The sequence below is a fragment of the Hyperolius riggenbachi genome, chromosome 7 (assembly GCF_040937935.1).
Source record: "Hyperolius riggenbachi isolate aHypRig1 chromosome 7, aHypRig1.pri, whole genome shotgun sequence".
Taxonomy (NCBI): Eukaryota; Metazoa; Chordata; class Amphibia; order Anura; family Hyperoliidae; genus Hyperolius; species Hyperolius riggenbachi.
The window spans coordinates 153,349,127-153,370,063 of record NC_090652.1 but is presented as its reverse complement, the minus strand read 5'-3'; the positions used below and the strand labels follow the sequence as shown (position 1 = coordinate 153,370,063).

Sequence of the window (20,937 nt, the reverse complement as noted above, 5' to 3'; positions counted from 1 at the left end):
AGCCTTATTTATTCTATCCTATAAGTTCCTATACCTGTTCTAATGTGGTCTGTCTTACTGTAGCCTTCCCTAGTTGCACAGTGGCTGTATTATCTCTGTTATGTAATCTAATCTTCTTTCCTTTGACGGCTTTGTCGGGCTCAGGCAGGAATGTGCTGCTTTGCTGTGATAGGTAGAAGCTATACACACCCTCTCCACGCCCCCTGCAGGCTCTGTATGAGTCACAGACTGAGCTTCTCCCAGCCTATCACATGCCGGTTAGCAGCCATGTTTTTTGTTTGTAAACACTGCCTAAAACTGGCAATTACAAGCCAAGATTGCAGCAGGGAGTGGCAGAAACAGCATGGAGGGGCCCAGGGGAGCATAATGAATAGAATGGTATGCTTTTTATTGTAAGAATTTTAGAGTACAGATTCTCTTTAAAAGGAAACTAACATTTCAGCCTCCATACGTCTCTCACCTAGAGTTTCCTTTAAAGGGGTACTGTGGAGTCCTTCAGTAAACATAAACACTTACCTGGGGCTTCTATCAGTCCCCTGTAGCTGTAAAGTCCCACGCCGCCGTCCTCCGATCACTCCTTCCCCGCCGCTGGTCCCGGTCTAATTACATGTGTTGCGTGTCTGCGCGCTCCTGCTCACGTCTCTTACTGCGCAGTACAAGAAAACCTCATACTGCGCCTGCGCAGTAAGCTCTCGGAGACACGAGCAGGAGCGTGCATTATTTGTCTTGTTAGACGAATAATTGCCCGGTGCCGGCGGCGAGGAACGAGTGATTGGAGGACGGCGCGGGACATAACAGCTACAGGGGACTGAAAGAAGCCCCAGGTAAGTGTCTGTTTATTGAAGGACTCCTCAGAACCCCTATAAAGAAAACTTTAACTGAAAATTGAAAGTCCAAATAAGCATACACAAGTCATACTTACCTTCCATGTAGTCTACTTCTCAGTGTCTTTCTTCTGTCCCGCGTCCTGTTTGTTCACTGTGATCAAGGGAATTTTCCGTCCTCCATTTTGAAAATAGCCATTACCCATAACAGCTTTCTGGTCAGCACACAGTTAAACTGTAACATCGCTCACTTGAGCCATAGGGAACATGGACATTGCGTGGTACATCAGTTTTCCTCTCAGCTATAACTGAAAGCAACTGATATTTTACTGACAGCAACTGATATATTTCAGATCTGACAAAATATTGTCAGAACTGGAAGGGATTATTATTAGAAGAAAATGGTCAGCTTCTGAGAGGAACTGATGGCAAGGTAACTCTGTAATGTTAATTTGAAGTTACCTCGTGTTTATTTTAAATATTTTTACTCAGTACAGGTTCTCTTTAGGTACTAGATTTGCCAGCTTCTGACACTTCCCTCACCACACCCACCTGTTCTGCAGCCGCCTGTAAAAGGATATATGCCAACAAAACCACTTGACTCAACATCACCTTTACTTTTTCCTTAATTTCCTGCCTGTTACTTTCCTCTCATGATCTGATTCTCTGTATCTCTAAATCTTATTTCCTTAACACTTTTTGTCTATCATGGTTTTTATATTTTTCTACATTAACATCTCTCTTTTATCATATATGAAACCCTTGTCCCTGGAAAGACAAAGTTACATTGTGCAAACTCTTTACGTACTTCACAATATGGAGATGTTACTACCTTTTATGCACTTAACCCATTAATGGCTTCAAACTAAATTTTTTGTTTGAAAGCTGCTGGTGCATTCTAATGCTTCATACACACTTGAGATAAGTCTTTGGAAAATGCAAGATCACAGACCAATTTTACCCCCTTCCATGTAGTATGAGAGACATACTCTGCACAGTCTATTCTATGGAGCTGCACTCCCCATCAGATAAAATCTTTGCAGGATGCTGCACACAAAGATGCCCGTACACATTCAAAAGATCATTATCTGCAAAAGATCTGTTCCTGCAAAAGATTCATTCCTGCAAAATGCATTCATAGTCTATGAGATCTGCAGATCCTCATACACACCTGGTTTAACAGACAATCATCTGCAGATCATCTGCAGATCAGATCCACCAGGATGGATCTTCAGATCTGCAGATGATTGCCAGATATGCAGATGAAGTCTGTTAAACCAAGTATGTATGAGGATCTGCAGATATCATAGACTATGAATGCATTTTGCAGGAATGGATCTTTTGCAGGAACAGATCTTTTGCAGATAATGATCTTTTGAGTGTGTACGGGCATCTTTGTGTGCAGCATCTTGCAAAGATTTTACTTGATGGGGAGTGCAGCTCCATAGAATAGACTGTGTAGAGTATGGCTCTCATACTACATGGAAGGGGGTAAAATTGGTCTGTGATCTTGCATTTTCCAAAGACTTTTATCTCAAGTGTGTATGAAGCATTAGCCTCTGTTGGCAAATCTAATTTGGCTGCCAAACGAGCGGGTGGCAGGGAGCAGTTATAGTTACCTGTTCCGGACGGCTGCTTCTCTTCCTCCACCGACAGATCTTGTGGGTCCTAATCACATGATCTGATGTGATTGGGATCCAGGAGACCTTGTCAGCGTTACAGCACCACCTGGTGTTGTGCTGTAATGCTGACATGGTCTCCTGAATCCCCCTCACATGTCCTGTCATGTAATCGGAACCAAGAAGACATAACCTGGTTACATCGCTCCTACTGTGGTGTATAGAAGAAGCCGATCCAGCAGCCCTGACAGGTAACTATGAAAGCTCCCTGCCGCCCACTCTGCATACCCTTCTGAGTCTGCCAAGCTGGGGAAGGCACACTACCCCAGCAGCAGGAAAAATTTGGTCCTGCAGCTAAATAAACTTTTTAATAAAGTTTTACTTTATTAGGCTGCTATTGCTAGAGGGCTAAAGTGTACCTGAGACCTTTTTTTTTGTAGCAGCTGTTATACTTGGGGCTTCCTTCAACCCCTTGCTGGCAGTGGGCTCCATTTCTGTCCTCCTCGGCCCCTCTGTTTCTCCGCTATGTCCACCGGTATATTTCCCAGGCGTGCTTCACCATGTATGCGTGGCCTATCCGCACACACCTGTCATGCTCCCAGCATTGGGTGCGTTTAGCGCCTGTGTAGTTAGTACTGTGCCTGCACATAATGACCACGGGAGCGTGACAGGCACGTGGCCGGGGCTGTGCATGTACAGTAAAGCACACCTGGGTAATATACCAGGGGACACAGTGGAGGAATGGAGGGGCCCAGGAGGACTATAATAGAGCACACAGCTGTACAAAACACCAGCAGAAACTCTGAGTGATTTCAGTTAGCAATCTGTAGCGCCTGGCCTTAGAGTACAATGTCGAGTAACGTCTATTTCAGAGAAGTAATAAATGGTCTATTGCATATTTTTTATGTGTTTTTTTTTTTTTTTCTTTTAATGTAGAATTCCAGCCAAAACTTATTTTGATTTTGGCTTGAGTAATTTCAAAGTCAGTCTTTCTTTACTGAGTTCCCATTGTGAAGATTTCACCACACTTCAGTCATTGGAATAGAAAGTGGGGGTTTCTTCTAGATTAAGACCCAGACAGTAGGGAAACCCTGATGGAAATTTTAATTCATACACACTGCTAAGTGGTTTTATTTCTGTCAGTCCTTATTCTCAGTTATAGGAGTAGCTGAAGCCAGAGTAAAAGGACATTTTCCCAACATGAAACCAGCCTGCCAAACTGACATAAAAACAACTTTCATGGGTTGTAGGCCTAACCTCTATAAGGGTCCTTTTCCACTAGAGGCGATTGCGATGATGAATCGTAAAATCGCGAATCCTTAGCGATTTTAAAATCTCTAGGGTTTGCTAAACAACATAGGAATCTTGGTAGGCAATTTCAACTACCAAGATTCCTTTTTTACTAAAGCGTAATTGCGCCGCAGAGCGATTTTTGCCACAATTTTGCTATGCAGTGCATTGTATAGCAAAATCGCAATCTCCGGGAAAAAATTAGGACTTTGCTGAATCGCAAACGCTAGCGATTGCTAGTGGAAAAGGGCCCTAAGTCAAAATAAATGTGAGCTCCTCTTTAAGGATAAGGGAGAAAGTTATAAGGGAATGAGGTGTTATAAGGTAATGAGATTTAGTATGTCAACCATGAGAGCCTCACCTGATGTATCCTTTCTGAGTCACTAAGTGACATTTATTTTATACTTTTGTACTGCAGTTACAATTATTTTTTAATAATAAAAAGGCATGTTCACATTGTTCAGTAAAGCAGTAGTTCCTGTGGAAGGCCTTGTACACACAATTACTCAAGCTATTCTTTTGGGTGACCAGTCACTCCAATCGATGGTTCATAATCAATTAGCTAGGAATGTCTAATCTAGGAACAGTTACTTTTCTGCTGGTCTTTTGTTCCTACTTGTGTCACGTTCTATAGAACAGTAATTGCACATCCAGAGGGTATGATGTGCACAATAAATTCATGATTCCCAAAATATCCAGTCATTTTAGAACTGATAAAACAGTGTTAACATTTAAAGTGGACCTGAACTCTTGCAATGGACAGAAGGAAAACATAGAAATGCACCCTGTATGTACTTAGAGTTTAGCCTGTGTAATACCCCCTCATCTGTGACTAAGCACAATTTGTAATTTGATCCCTTAGCTGTGTCAACGGACTTCGACGGCAGAGAGCTCACTTGTAAATATGTCTGCTTCCATGAAAGCAGGAAGTAGATAAACTGCAGATTTATTGCAGGATTTGTATCAGCTGTAAAGAGAACCTGAACTTAAAGAAAAGTCAAAATAACCATACACAGGTCATACTTGACTCCCGTGTAGTCGACTACTCAATCTTTCTCCTCTCCTGCGTCCCGTTTGTCCACTATGATCAATGGATTTCTCCATCCATTTTAAGTACCTAAAGACCGCACCACGCCAATGGGCGTGACTGCGGCGGCAGCACCAGAACCGCCTAACTGCAATTGGCGTCAAGTCGTGGGGCTGGCTTTTGCAGGAGATTGCGTGCGCTAATGCACGTGCATCTCCACCCCGCCTTCAGTGTCCCAGCGGTGATCGGAGTCAGAGACTTAGACAGCGAAACCACTGTCTACTTACAGTGTACAGCGCTGCGATCTACAGCAGTGCTGTACTAGGGACAGCCGTGTGACACAGCTTTCCCCCTGGGGGGCACAGGAGCAATCGGCAGTGATAGGCTGACAGGGGGAGGAAGAGAGGGTGAGTGGCATAGATAATAAAATGGCAAAATTTAATCTAAAGAATAAAATAAATATTGATTAAAAAAATAAACCAGCACACCTGAGGGTGATCTGACCCCACCAACAGAGAGCTCTGTTGGTGAGGGAAAACGAGGGAAAAAAGGGGGGGGGGAAATCAATTGTGTGCTTAGTTGTGTGGCCCTGCAGCGAGCCCTTAAAGCTGCCGTGGCCAATTTAACAAAAATCGTCTGGTCTTTAGGGGGGGTTTAACACTGCGGTTGTTTGTAATTCCTCAGTATGTGAAAGCCCAGCCAGCTCAGAGGACGATTTATCCAGCTGATTAGAGCAGCTTCTCTCTTCTCTCTTATCTAAATAACACACAGGCAGTGTGCATAGAGGGGCCAGGAAGGGTGAGTTCATAGCAGAACCACAACACTGAAGAACTTGGCAGCCTTCCAGACACAGGCCGACAAGTCTGACAGGGGAAAGATACATTGATTTATTACAGAGACTGTCATAGTAGAAAGTGCTGCAGTTAGCCAGAACACATTAGAATAGCTTTTGGAACTTGTAGGATGAGAAAAAACAGGATGCAATTTTTGTTACGGGGTCTCTTTAAGCTCACCCAGAGTGTTGGGTCTTGCGTCTTTCAACTTTATCTTCACAATATCCCACAGATTCTCTATGGGGTTTAGGTCAGGAGAGTTGAGCACAGTAATACCATGATCAGTAAACCATTTACCAGTGGTTTTGGCACTGTGAGCAGGTGCCAGGTCATGCTGAAAAATGAAATCTTCATCTCCTTAAAGCTTTTCAGCAGATGGAAGCATGAACCTACTTTTGAACCAGAAACAGCGTCAGAAGCGCCTGACCTGGGCTACAGAGAAGCAGCACTGGACTGTTGCTCAGTGGTCCAAAGTACTTTTTTCGGATGAAAGCAACTTTTACATGTCATTCGGAAATCAAGGTGCCAGAGTCTGGAGGAAGATTGGGGAGAGGGAAATGCCAAAATGCCTGAAATCCAGTGTCAAGTACCCACAGTCAGTGATGGTCTGGGGTGCCATGTCAGCTGCTGGTGTTGGTCCACTGTGTTTTATCCAGGGCAGGGTCAATGCAGCTAGCTATCAGATTTTGGAGCACTTCATGCTTCCATCTGCTGAAAAGCTTTATGGAGATGAGGATTTCATTTTTCAGCACGACCTGGCACCTGCTCACAGTGCCAAAACGGTTTATTGACCATGGTTTTACTGTGAACAATTGACCTGCCAACTCTCCTGACCTGAACCCAATAGAGAATCTGTGGGATATTGTGAAGAGAAAATTAACCTCCCTGGCGGTAAGCCCGTGCTGAGCACGGGCTATGCCGCCGGGAGGCACCGCTCAGGCCCCGCTGGGCCGATTTGAATAATTTTTTTTTTTTGCTGCACGCAGCTAGCACTTTGCTAGCTGCGTGCAGTGTCCGATCGCCGCCGCTACCCGCCGATCCGCCGCTATACGCGTCGCCGCAGCTGCCCCCCCTCCCAGACCCCGTGCGCTGCCTGGCCAATCAGTGCCAGGCAGCGCCGTGGGGTGGATCGGAGTCCCCTTTGACGTCACGACGTCGATGACGTCGGTGACGTCATCCCGCCCCGTCGCCATGGCGACGGGGGAAGCCCTCCAAGAGATCCCGTTCTTTGAACGGGATCTCTTGATCTCCGATCGCCGGCGGCGATCGGAGGGGCTGGGGGGATGCCGCCGAGCAGCGGCTATCATGTAGCGAGACCTCGTCTCGCTACATGAAAAAAAAAAAAAAACATTTTAAAAAAACGTATTTGCTGCCCCCTGGCGGATTTTTACAAACCGCCAGGAGGGTTAAGAGACGCAAGACCCAACACTCTGGATGAGCTTAAGGATCGAAGCATCCTGGGCCTCCATAACCCTGAGCAGTTCCACAGGCTGATTGCCTCCATGCCACGCCACATTGAAGCAGTCATTTCTGCAAAAGGATTCCCGACCAAGTATTGAGTGCATAACTGAACATAATTATTTGAAGGTTGACTTTTTTTTCTTTTTAAAAACACTTTTCTTTTATTGGTCGGATGAAATATGCTAATTTTTTGAGATAGGAATTTGGGGTTTTCATGAGCTGTATGCCAAAATCATCAATATTAAAACAATAAAAGGCTTTAACTACTTCAGTTGAGTGTAATGAATCTAAAATATATGAAAGTCTAATGTTTATCAGTACATTACAGAAAATAATGAACTTTATCACAATATGCTAATTTTTTGAGAAGATCCTGTATAACTGACAGCAACTGGCATATTTTAGTTCTGACAAAATATTGTCAGAACTGGACGGGATCACTGTAAGAAGAAAATGGTGAGCCTCTGAGAGGAACTGACAGTGAGGGTAGTATGTGATATTCATTTGCAGCTATGCCATGTGTTTATTTTATGCAATTTTCCTCACTTCAGGTTCCCTTTAAAGGGGAACCATAACTGTCAACAAAAAAAGTTTCACTTACCTGGAGCTTTGATTAGCCCCTTGCAGCCATCCTTAGCCTGTGGAGTTAAAAACTGATCCTTCGTTTCCCCACCAAGGCTCAGTTTCGATTCTGCCAACTAATCAGTCGATGGTCCAGTGGGCCTGAATCGGCGGTCCAGTGCAGGCGCACTGAATCGAAACTGAGCCGCAGCGGGGGAACGGAGGATTAGTTTGGCACGCCGTGGGCACAGGACTGCTGCGGGGGCTAATCGAAGCCCCAGGTAAGTGAAACTTTGTTTTGTTTTGGTTTTTTTGACAGTTCAGGTTCCCTTTAACAAATGTTTTTTCTTTATAGGTTATTATACTTGTGCTTATCTTTTAGAGCAGAGATGAAGTTCTGAGTTCAGGTTTGCTTTAACTATCCTTTCTGATAACAATCAATCACATCATTTTGACGATTGGAAATAAATATTAAATGAGTACAAGCCCTAAAGTGGATGGAGAAATCACTCTTCCTAAATGAGCTTTCGTAGTTCTGCTGCACTTGCTTTCAGCTTCTACCGCTTTCTGTATATTCCAGGCATTGCCGTTTTTGGATACTCCACGACAGTGTCTCTAGGTGGTGTTCTGGCTTCCCGCTATCTACACATGGATTTGCTTCACAACGTTCTAAGATTCCCTATGAGTTTTTTTGAGCGGACTCCAAGTGGAAATCTTGTCAACCGTTTCTCCAAAGAGATAGACACCATTGATTCTACAATTCCGCAGATTATAAAGATGTTTATGGGTTCCCTTTTTAACGTCATTGGAGCCTGCATTATAATTCTGGTTGCAACACCAATAGTAGCTGTGATTATTCCACCTTTGGGACTTCTTTACTTCTTTGTGCAGGTCAGTATGGTGCAGCCATCAACTGTTCAGTGTATTAGGATACAGGACTAATATAGTCCTACTAATACAGTAGGAACACACTAGGCAGTGCGGGAAAGGTTGCATTTTGCTGCATATGCGTTTGTGCATTTTTAGTGCGTTTGTGTTCCACACATGCATTTTTCTTGCGTTTTGCATGCATTTTAATGCGTTTACGGTTTGCAGATATAAATCGCAAATGCATGCAGTTTTTGTGTTTTATGCAAATCCCTAGGAAGTCAACAGGAAGCACTAAATCGCAATACCTCTGTGTCACCATTGACTTTCATTATGTGCGTTTTAGAAAAATATGCAACAAAACATGCATTTGAAAAAACGCACATTGCAGAACGCAAACGTGTTGTTTTTTTTTATGCAGCCCATTGACTTGCATTAGGTGCGTTAACGCTGGTGTTTTCCACAACGCCAGTGCTTCTGCCTAGTGTGTTCCCAGCCAGAAGATTGATTTCCATTTATAGTCTACCTGATATAGATTTGCTACTGATTTTTAAAGGGATACTGTAGGGGGGTCAGGGGAAAATGAGTTGAAGTTACCCGGGGCTTCTAATGGTCCCCCACAGACATCCTGTGCCCGCGAAGCCACTCCCCAATGCTCCGGCTCCGCCTCTGGTTCACTTCTGGAATTTCAGACTTTAAAGTCTGAAAACCACTGTGCCTGCATTGCCGTGTCCTCGCTCCCGCTGATGGCACCAGGAGCGTACTGCGCAGGCCCAGTATGGTCTGTGCCTGCGCCGTGCGCTCCTGGTGACATCAGGGGAAGCGAGGACACGGCAACGCAGGAGCAGTGGTTTTCAGACTTTAAAGTCTGAAATTCCAGAAGTGAACTGGATGCGGGGCCGGAGCATCGGTGAGTGGCTGCACGGGAACAGGATGTCTGCGGGGGACCATTAGAAGCCCCGGGTAACTTCAACTCATTTTCCCCCAACCCCCCTACAGTATCCCTTTAAGGCCTACCAGCAAATGGGCTATTGAAGACAGTGATGCATTATTTAGGCATTGGTACAACAGGAAAATGCACATCTTTGGACTGCAAACTTAGAAAGCATTCATACCTGGGTCTGATGTAGAGGTACCCCAGTTATACATACAGTATGTCTTTGTTTGGTTGGATTGGGAGCTCTCCATTTGCAATCCCTCCAACTTATAAGTGTCATGCTACTACAACAAAGGGATTGAAAACCTTGTTAAAATCTGTAACGGTTTAAAGGATGTGATTATGTGGAGGAGATACTTGTCTAAAATCAAATAAACTGTTTCCTTAGTTGATAAAAATTAGTTGATTAAAAGAAAACCGCTTTTACTTTCTGGATGACCCTCATACATTCTTTATTACTTTCCCATACCTAAGGATAACACAGGTGCTTATATTCTGACAACAGTAGGAGACAGCATAAAGTGATTTTTACATGAAATACCCTCTTTCCCTGAAAATAAGTCCCACCCTGAAAATAAGCCCTAGCGGAAGTTAAAGAGGAGGAAGAGGCAGCCAGTAAGTGGAGGCACAGTGGTGCAGTGCCAATCGGGCACTGATCCTGTCATCCCAGCACACAGCAATGTTATCAGCTGTGTGCAGGGGAGACAGGGCAGGTGCCTGATCAGTACAGTGTACTTGCTGCTTTCATAGTAGAAGAAGCAGCTGAATATGAATGAAAATTTTGTTATTAGTCCTGTTTTGAATAAGAGTTTACGTCTGCATGCATTGTGACAAGCCAAGCGTCAGTGTGTGGCGAAGTTGGCATAGCCTACTATATAGAACCAGAAAATGATGTGACTAGTTGGATAATGATGAGAGCAGGAGACCTCATATTAGTAGGTTAATGTTATGGTGGTACCTTTGTAGTGCAAGCTGAGAAAAGGGGACGTTTTTGGTGCACGCTATGATTAAATAAATAGGTGGTGTGCAAAGCACAAGAAATGGATCATTCTTTTTTCATTACAGAGGAGTAATGATGTGAGGTAAAGCAGTGGAGAAAGAGATGATATATAAACAGCTTGAAATTCTATTTTAAAATCTATTATTTGAAACTTACAAGTAAAGCTATGTGGCACTTTTTGTTTATTCTAGAGATTCTATGTGGCAACCTCTCGACAGCTGAAACGTTTAGAATCGGTCAGTAGGTCTCCAGTTTATTCGCACTTTAATGAGACTCTGCTAGGAGCGAGTGTGATTAGAGCATTTGGAGAGCAGAAGCAATTCATCGAGATCAGTGACTTCAGAGTGGATGAAAATCAGAGAGCGTATTATCCCAGCATTGTCTCAAACAGGTACATAATCGCAGCAGCACTGCTGACTCATCCACGGTGCTCTACCATGTGTGTGTATGTATATATGTGTATGTCTGTGTGTGTGCGTGTGTATGTACGATGTATGTGTGTGTGTGTGTGTATGTGTGTATATACATATATATATGTATATACATATATATACATGTGTGTGTGTGTGTGTGTATGTATGTATGTATGTATGTATATATATATATATATATATATATATATATATATATATATATATATATATATATATATATTATAGTGGGACGGCGAATCCACGACTCCCTCGAATATTGAGAAATATTCGAGATTCGTGGATTCGAATCCCGACGCAATTTCCCCCTAAACGAATCAGCCGAATCCCGCTGCATCCCCGCACCACCGCCGATCCCCCGCTCGTCCTATTCCGACCCCCCCGCGCCTCCTCCGCTCGCCGCTTGTATAGATGTGATCATTGACTCACCTAACACCTGCCCTGGATTCCCTACCTGCCACCAGCGCAGAGCCGCAGACCTCTTTCCTGGAGCAAACATGGCGGCATACATATGGGTATAAGCCCCGCCCCCTGACCCCGATAGGACAGTCCACTTAATAAAGTTGAAGAACCCGCCCCCTCTCGCCATTCTTTTTTCTGTCCTCGAATGGACAGGTTCACTTGATTTTGTTTTTTTGTATGTTATTTATTTTTTTCTTTTACCTATTTTTCCCTTGTGCAAGGAGCGGGTTCAGCCTCTCCCGCATTAGCGTGCAGCATTGAGACCCCTAATAGGGGTTAATATATGCTTACCCCTCTGTCTGGCGTCAGTATGTCCGGCTGCCCTGGTGGTTAATGGCGGATCCGAAGCGCGGCAGACTCAGCGCATACCAGGAAGCTGGGGAGAAGATCTCGCGAGTAGCAAGATTTGCGGAGAGCGCGGCTGATTGGACGCCAGAGACGTATAGGGCGTCCAGGAAGTATGCAGCATGGATGGCGGCAGATTCGTCGGGCTGGGGCAGTGTGGATAGCGTCCTGAACGCTGGTGTCACGCTCGCCTGCTCTGCATCCGCACCTCATATCGTTGGGCTACTGTACACAGGAGAGAGATTCTTTGTAAGAAGATAAGAAGGTATGAGAGGAACTGTTTATATGTGCATTGTACTATGCAGAGCTTTTGCCTGAATCAGGGATGATGCCTATGTTTGTTTTCTCTTAAAGAGAGATGGAAGTAGTGGATCACGAAGAGGAATTGGGGATGGAAAGGTAACAGGGTGCTAAATGCATTCCTGCTATTCTTTTTCCTATGCACAGGGTGTCTTTTTTTTGCGCCTTCCTTGCACATGGGGTTTTTTTTCTTCGGTTAAAAAAGAGTGCTGTTTCCTCCTGTCTGTTCGGATTGATGGTTAGTGGAACATATCCTTTTTGTTATGTCTCCACAGTCCGGTTGAAGGAGGAAGTGGGATGGCTCCCAAAGATCCGCAACCCTCTTCAAGGAAGAGAAGTTCCAGATCTCGGTCAAGGGAGAGAAGCAGAAGTGATCATTATTATGCTGCATATTATAGATCATCTCTGAAGCAAAGATCCTCAAGGGACTATTACTACAAAGCCCGCTCTTGCAGTCGAAGTCCAAGGGACAAAAGACAATATGAGAATTATTATAGGAGAATGTCCCCTCCCTATCGTTCTAGAAGATCTAGATCTAGGGATAGATATCATAGAGATAGTAGGGACAGACGTTCTCCTAGAAGATATGTCCATTATTCTGAAGAGCACCACCATGAAAAAAGCCCTAAGAGGTCTCGCATGGATGAAGCAGTTTCCTCAGATTCGGGGGAGATTCAGGCTTTCCAGACCCGGGTGCAGAATCAGTGTTGGGCATGTGACCAGCCGTCTCTACCAGACAAAAAATTGTGTGAAGGATGTTTTGCTGAATTAGGACGAGAGAAAGATACAGACAATCAACAAGTCCTATCTTTTATTCAGCAGGCAGTCCAGGAGTCCTTTGAGAAATGATCTGCCGGTCAGTCGGTAGTTTCAGGGGCAACGCAGGTACTACCAGAGGAAGCCTCTCCAGCTACCAATGATTTGCCTCCAGTGGGTTTCAATTTTTCTCTTGTGCCTGCTTTCTTATCTGCAATAAAGGCAGCCATTGATTGGCAGGAGGAAGGAGGCTCAGTGGCGGAGCCCGATAAATATTATCCACACCTAGATAAGCAGCAGAGTACATTTCCTTTTATGAAAATTATAAAAGATATCTTTTTGAAAGAGTGGGAGAAGACGGAGCAAAAGCCGTCCTTAGTAAATAAATTTGCAAAATTATATCCACTAAAACAGGAAGATTCAAGTTTCATCGATTCAGCTCCCACTGTGGACGCGTCTATTATGAGGCTTGCCAAGAATGTTACACTGCCAATGGATAATGCAGGGGCTTTTAAAGACCCTTTGGAGAGAAAGATAGACACAGACATCAAGAAAGCATATTTATCAGCTGGCGCAGCATGTAAACCAGCGGTAGCCCTTACTTCCTTAGCGAAAGCAACTCGCGTATGGGTTGATAACATAGAATCTGCCTTAAACAGTGGAGCCGATAAACAAGAAATTATAAGAGCTCTGGATGAGTTGAAGCTTACAGGAGATTTTATGGGGGAAGCAGCTATCGACATTCTGAGGTCTTCCGCTAGATCCATGTTGGCCAGCGTGACTGCCAGACGTGCTCTGTGGCTAAAACCGTGGTCAGCAGACCAAGCTTCAAAGTCTAATTGGTGTAAGATCCCATATGATGGGGCTCATTTATTTGGGCCGAAGTTGGATAGTGCGATTTCCTTGGTCACGGGTGGAAAATCAGGTTTGATTCCCCAGGACAGGAAGCAAAGACCTTTCAGGCAGCAAAGTTACAGAAGATTCTCTAATCAAAGATATCAGCAATCAAGGTCATACAAGCCGGGTCGCCAATTCGGAAAAAATTGGAAGGGAACACAATCTACCTTCTTGAGGGGAGGCAAGCAAAGGGCCACTTCAGGAGCACAACAAGGGCAGAAGCACTTTTGATGGTGCGTCCACTCGGGGGGGATCCAGTAGGAGCCAGGCTTCAGCTCTACTGGCAAACCTGGGTGGGGAAGTTACCAGACCCATGGGTGTTGAGAACATTGAGACAGGGTCATGCCTGGAGGTTCGTAAGGAACCCACCTTCAAACAGATTCATAGCAACGAGAATGCCTGCAGACAAGGGGAGACTTCAAACCTTAAGAGAGTATGTTCAGTTTCTGGTAGAAGAGGGAGCAGTGGTTCCAGTCCCAAGCAGCCAGCGCTTGGCAGGAATTTATTCTCCACTCTTCTTGGTACCGAAAGCCTCAGGAGGATGGAGACCGGTCCTAGACCTAAAATTTTTAAACACATTTATAAAAGTATCTCACTTCAAGATGGAGTCTCTCCAATCAATAATCCCTATGGTTTCAGTAGGGGATTGGATGTCGACAATAGACTTGTCAAACGCATACCTCCATATTCCCATTCGAAAGGACTTTCAGAGGTATCTCAGGTTTTCAGTGGAGGGAAGGCACTTCCAGTTCTGTTGCCTTCCATTTGGCCTGTCAACAGCTCCAAGGACTTTTACAAAGACTTTATTGCCAGTAGTTGCATCGCTGAGAACACAAGGTCTGAAAATATTCCATTATTTAGACGACATCCTGTTGTTACATCAGGACCCGGGAATATTGCGCCAGCATCAGGCTCTCTTACTGGAGTATCTTCAAGATCTGGGGTGGTTGATCAACAAGGAGAAAAGCCAGCTGATTCCATCCCAGGATATGGTGTTTCTGGGCGCCAGGTTCATGACTGTACACAACAAGGTGTGTCTTCCGGATCAGAAGAGGTTAGCACTGCAGGAGAAAATACAGAGTTTTCTGGTAGCACCTCAGCTGTCGGCAAAGAGATGCTTGAGCCTGTTAGGGACTTTATCCTCAACTATCCCAATGATAAAGTGGGCTCTTTGGCACCTGAGGCATTTACAGAGATTCTTTATTCAACATTGGAACAAATGGAACCTGAAGCAAATGTTCACACTTCCTTGGAATGTCAGGAAAACTCTAGTGTGGTGGACCAGCGAGGAGAACCTGAAGAATTGCCATCTTATCCAGCCTCCCTTCCCAATAGTAATTACATCAGACGCAAGTATGATGGGATGGGGAGCTCACTGTGGGAGTGCCCAATGCCAGGGGAAGTGGAGGACACGTCAGACGGGTGTACCATCAAATCTTTTGGAGTTAAGAGCAGCATTTATGGCCTTGAAGGCCTTTATTCACCTGATCAAGGGAAAGACTGTGTTGATTCAAATAGACAATGTAACGGCTGTAGCTTATATCAGGAAGCAGGGAGGCACAAGGAGCTCGATCCTTCTACGAGAGACAGAAAGCATCATGAGATGGGCTCAAATCAATCTAGAGAACTTAACAGCTGCGTATCTTCCGGGGAAGAACAATATACTTGCGGATCACCTCAGTCGGAGCTTTGTGGACCCTCACGAGTGGTCGTTGAACGAGCAAATCTTTCAGGAACTAATTCAGAGGTGGGGGTATCCACAAGTGGATCTGTGGGCATCTCCACAGAACAGGAAGGTTCCAACATTCTTCTCCAGGTATCATCACCCTTCCTCAGCAGAAACAGACTGCCTAGTCCAACCGTGGGATTTCACGCTGGGCTATGCCTTCCCTCCATTCCCTCTGATCTCCAGGTTTCTTCAGACTACACAGAGAAACATGCACGATCATAGTTATAATGCCCTACTGGCCCAGGAGGCCATGGTTCACGCTAGCTCTGAGCCTGAGTCTGGAGGAACCTCTAATGTTACCATCAATACACAACCTGTTGTGTCAGGACAATCTGTTGTATCCGGAGGTTTCCCGGCTAAGTTTAGCAGCCTGGAAGTTGAGAGGAAAAAATATGAAGATCTAGGCTTCTCAAGCAAGGTAGTGGAGACTTTATTGAAATCAAGAAAGCCTTCAACAAATGTAACTTATCACAGAATATGGGAGAAGTTTGCAGAATTTGCCTCCTCAAGAAACCTAGACGTATTAGCTCCAAATATTCAGAACATTCTGGACTTTTTACAATCAGGGGTTGATAAAAATCTGAGTGTATCAGCAATAAAGGTCCAGGTTTCGGCCCTATCTGCCTTAACAGATTTCAAGTGGGCTAATCACCCATTGATAATTCAATTTGTTCAAGCAGTTTTAAAGATGCGCCCTCCTAGGAAGCCTTTCTTCCCGAAGTGGGATCTTGCAGTGGTGTTGGAAGTACTTTCTGGCCCTCCATTCTATCCAACGGATTCAGTATCATTGGAGGATCTAACCTTAAAAACAGTGTTCCTCGTGGCCATCACGTCTGGGAAGAGAGTGTCGGACAATCAAGCCTTGGGGTGCTCTAGGAATCTGTTAGAATTTTTCCCTGATAGGGTTGTCATCAGGACCGTATTAGATTATGTTCCAAAGGTAGCCTCATCATTTCATGTGAATCAAGAGCTTACATTACCAACCTTTCTATTGGACGAGGAGTTCCATCCCTTAGATGTGGGAAAGAACATAAGTGCTTATTTGGAGGCTACATCTTCCTTCAGATCATCAGATCGTCTGTTTGTGAATATAAGAGGAGTCAGAAAAGGGCTGCCAGTGTCTACAAGGACTATTGCATCTTGGGTAGTGAAGCTAATTCAGAAGTGTTACCAAATTAGAGGTCTGCCAATTCCCCAGGAAATACGGGCACATTCCACGAGAGGCATGTCAGCCTCGTGGGCATGTTTTTCTAAAGTGTCATTGGACTCTATATGTAAGGCAGCTAGTTGGTCATCAAGCCATACTTTTATTAATCATTATCATGTTAATCCAGCCTCTTTGACATCAGTAGATTTTGGGAAAGCTGTTCTTTCTTTGTAAATAAATTTTTCACTTTTTGCAGTATTCCCTCCCTCTTTTGTGATTTTTTTATATCCCATATGTATGCCGCCATGTTTGCTCCAGGAAATCGGAAAATTGTATACTCACCTTCCGTAATTTTCCTTTCCTGGATCAAACGATGGCGGCATACGAATCCCTCCCTCTTGTCCATTCGAGGACTGATTTTCACCAGAATGGCGAGAGGGGGCGGGTTCTTCAACTTTATTAAGTGGACTGTCGTATCGGGGTCAGGGGGCGGGGCTTATACCCATATGTATGCCGCCATCGTTTGATCCAGGAAAGGAAAATTACGGAAGGGGAGTATACAATTTTCCGATTTCTTCCTCCTCTGTTCCCCCTAGTGATCCGCTTTTGCACACGCGTCATCACTGAAGCGCCGGGCAGGTTACTAGAGGGAACAGATGAGGAAACAAGAGGTCTGCGGCGCTGCGCTGGCGGCAGGTAGGGAATTCAGGGCAGGTGTTAGGTGAGCCAATGCTCACATCTATGCAAGGGGCGAGCAGAGGAGGCGCGGGGGGGTCGGAAGAGGACGAGCGGGGGATGCAGCGGGATTCGGCGCTGGATCCCCTTGTTAGGTGAGCCGATGCTTTTTTTTTTTCTTTGTAGGGGGTGAGCAGAGGAGACGCACAGAGGGAGGGGTACCCTAGCTAGCTACACTGAGGGTCCCTATACCTAACTAGCTATACTGAGGGTCCCTATACCTAACTAGCTATACTGAATGCCCCTATACCTAACTAGCTATACTGAATGCCCCTATACCTAACTAGCTATACTGAGGGTCCCTATACCTAACTAGCTATACTGAATGCCCCTATACCTAACTAGCTATACTGAGGGTCCCTATACCTAACTAGCTATACTGAATGCCCCTATACCTAACTAGCTATACTGAATGCCCCTATACCTAACTAGCTATACTGAGGGTCCCTATACCTACCTAGCTATACTGAATGCCCCTATACCTAACTAGCTATACTGAATGCCCCTATACCTAACTAGCTATACTGAATGCCCTTATACCTAACTAGCTATACTGAATGCCCCTATACCTAACTAGCTATACTGAATGCCCCTATACCTAACTAGCTATACTGAATGCCCCTATACCTAACTAGCTATACTGAATGCCCCTATACCTAACTAGCTATACTGAGGGTCCCTATACCTAACTAGCTATACTGAATGCCCCTATACCTAGCTATACTGAGGGCCCCTATACCAAACTAGCTATACTGAATACCCCTATACCTAACTAGCTATACTGAGGGTCCCTATACCTAACTAGCTACACTAAATGCCCCTATACCTAACTAGCTATACTGAGGGTCCCTATACCTAACTAGCTATACTGAGGGTCCCTATACCTAACTAGCTATACTGAGGGTCCCTATACCTAACTAGCTACACTGAATGCCCCTATACCTAACTAGCTATACTGAGGGTCCCTATACCTAACTAGCTATACTGAATGCCCCTATACCTAGCTATACTGACGGCCCCTATACCTAGCTAGCTATACTGAGGTCCCCTATACCAAACTATCTATACTGAATGCCCTTATACCTAGCTATACTGAATGCCCTTTTACTTAACTAGCTATACTGCTATACCTAACTAGCTATACTGAATGCCCCTATACCTAACTAGCTATACTGAGGGCCCCTATACCTAACTAGCTATACTGAATGCCCTTATACCTAGCTATACTGAATGCCCCTATACCTAACCAGCTATACTGAGGGCCCCTATACCTAGCTATACTGAATGCCCCTATACCTAACTAGCTATACTGAATGCCCCTATGCCTAGCTATACTGAATGCCCCTATACCTAGCTATACTGAATGCCCCCCTATACCTAGCTATACTGAAGGCCCCTATACCTAGCTAGCTATACTGAAGGCACCTATGCCTAGCTAGCTATACTGAAGGCACCTATGCCTAGCTAGCTATACTGAAGGCACCTATACCTAGCTAGCTATACTGAAGGCACCTATACCTAGCTAGCTATACTGAAGGCACCTATACCTAGCTAGCTATACTGAAGGCACCTATACCTAGCTAGCTATACTGAAGGCACCTATACCTAGCTAGCTATACTGAAGGCACCTATACCTAGCTAGCTATACTGAAGGCACCTATACCTAGCTAGCTATACTGAAGGCACCTATACCTAGCTAGCTATACTGAAGGCACCTATACCTAGCTAGCTATACTGAAGGCACCTATGCCTAGCTAGCTATACTGAAGGCACCTATGCCTAGCTAGCTATAGTGTGGGCAACCATTCCATGGAACGCAGAATTCGTTAGATTCGGGATTCGAAAGGTTCGAGATATTCGAGAACCTTTTTAGATTCGGATTCGTATTCGAAGAAACTGTGGATTCGTCCCATCCCTAATATATATATATATATATATATATATATATATATATATATATATATATATATATATATATATATATATATATATATAGTATATGTACATGTATATATATATATGTGTGTGTGTGTGTGTGTGTGTGTGTGTGTGTGTGTGTGTGTATATATATGTATATGTACGTGTATATATATATATATATATGTGTGTGTGTGTGTGTGTGTGTGTATGTATGTATGTATGTATGTATGTATGTATATTTTTTTTTTTTTTTTCTACAGTATGTGTATATGGCAGTATATAAAAATCACACTGTCGGCTCTTCTGCGCATGGGTGGAGGGGCCACGCATGCGCAGAAGAGCCGACTGACATGACTGAGCAGGATTACCGGGACTGAACTGACCCACCCAGGAAGACAGAGAGGGACGCATCTGTGCTCATGGGGCTAGAGGATGCCATGAGTGACTATAAAATCTTTTGAACTGCTGATGTCTGGTACACTTTAAACTACTTTTATGTCTGGATTTTGAATTGCTATGATTTACCCTTTGATGACTATGCATGGTGTTGTAATCCTGTAATATAGAGTAATTTTTCAGTTTATGAAATCTTGTCTTGCAGGTGGCTCGCCATCAGACTGGAGTTTGTTGGAAACTGCATTGTTTTGTTTGCCTCCCTGTTTGCAGTAATTTCCAGATACACACTTAGCCCTGGATTAGTGGGGCTTTCTGTCTCCTATGCTTTGCAGGTAATTGGACATCATTTTACACTACTAATTTTCGAAGTTGAAGTGCAACTCTACCCTTCAAAGTGATCACTGGCAGTCCTGTTGATCGTTCTAGCATCAGTACTGTCTGAATCTCTCTCACTCCTGAGAAAAGCATCTGGATAATCTACTCAGACTTTATTTAGAACACCTGATCTGTGTGCTTGCTCAGGGTCTTTGGCTAAAAGTATTAGAGGCAGAGGATCTGCAGAACAGCCAGGCAATTTGCATTGTTTTGAAAGGAAATAAATATGGCAGCCTTCATATCCCTCTCACATCAGGCGTGCTTTGAGCAGTTGGTGCAAGGTAAGAGTTAGGGCTGTAAGCAGCTTTTTATGAACTTCTTTTGGGGCCCAGTGCCACTTATGAAGCCTGAAAACCACTTAAAAGACCAGCCAACTTGATCAATGAATTTACTTGTGTGTGAAAATCAGAAAGGTATCTGATGTGTCTTGGGTTTTGTGGGGAAAGATCGAGGTAGAAATGGAGCGCTCCATAGTGCATTATCAAAGGTGCATTATCAAAGCGCGCTGTCATCTACTGCCAGGGTTGGAAGCGGTTAACTGTACCGCTGATATGCGAGTTTTTCATTGCATTCTTGTACGTACATTATTGTTTTGCGAATAAAATTCACCCCTTTGATGCACTATGGAGCGATCCATTTCTGCCTAGATTTGTCTTCGTGTCTCTAAAAAAGGGAGCAGCGCAGTGCATAGGATTAAAGGAAAACTGTAACGAGAGGGCAATGGAGGTTGCCATAGTTATTTATTTTTAAACAATACCAGTTGCCTGGCAGCCCTGCTAATCTATTTGGCTGCAGTAGTGTCTGAATAACACCAGAAACAAGCATGCAGCTAATCTTGTCAGATCTGACAATGTCTGAAACATCTGATCTGCTGCATGCTTGTTTAGGGGCTGTGGCTAAAAGTATTAGAGGCAGCAACTGGTATTGCTTAAAAAGCAAATAAATATGGCAGCCTGCACATACCTCTCACTACAGTTGTCCTTTGAGGAGAGAGGAACTGTGTGAGTGACTGTGGTCTCTGGACA

The 20,937-nt window shown here is 44.3% G+C and overlaps 1 protein-coding gene across 1 annotated transcript in view; it reads left to right on the top strand.

Annotated features, from left to right (window-relative positions):
• Positions 1-20,937, top strand: part of ABCC1 (ATP binding cassette subfamily C member 1 (ABCC1 blood group)) — a 303,768-nt gene that overhangs the window by 263,905 nt on the left and 18,926 nt on the right. The window contains 3 exon segments of the mRNA XM_068244766.1: positions 8,196-8,506; positions 10,611-10,810; positions 19,743-19,869. Of these exon segments, the coding sequence (XP_068100867.1) occupies positions 8,196-8,506; positions 10,611-10,810; positions 19,743-19,869 (638 nt within the window).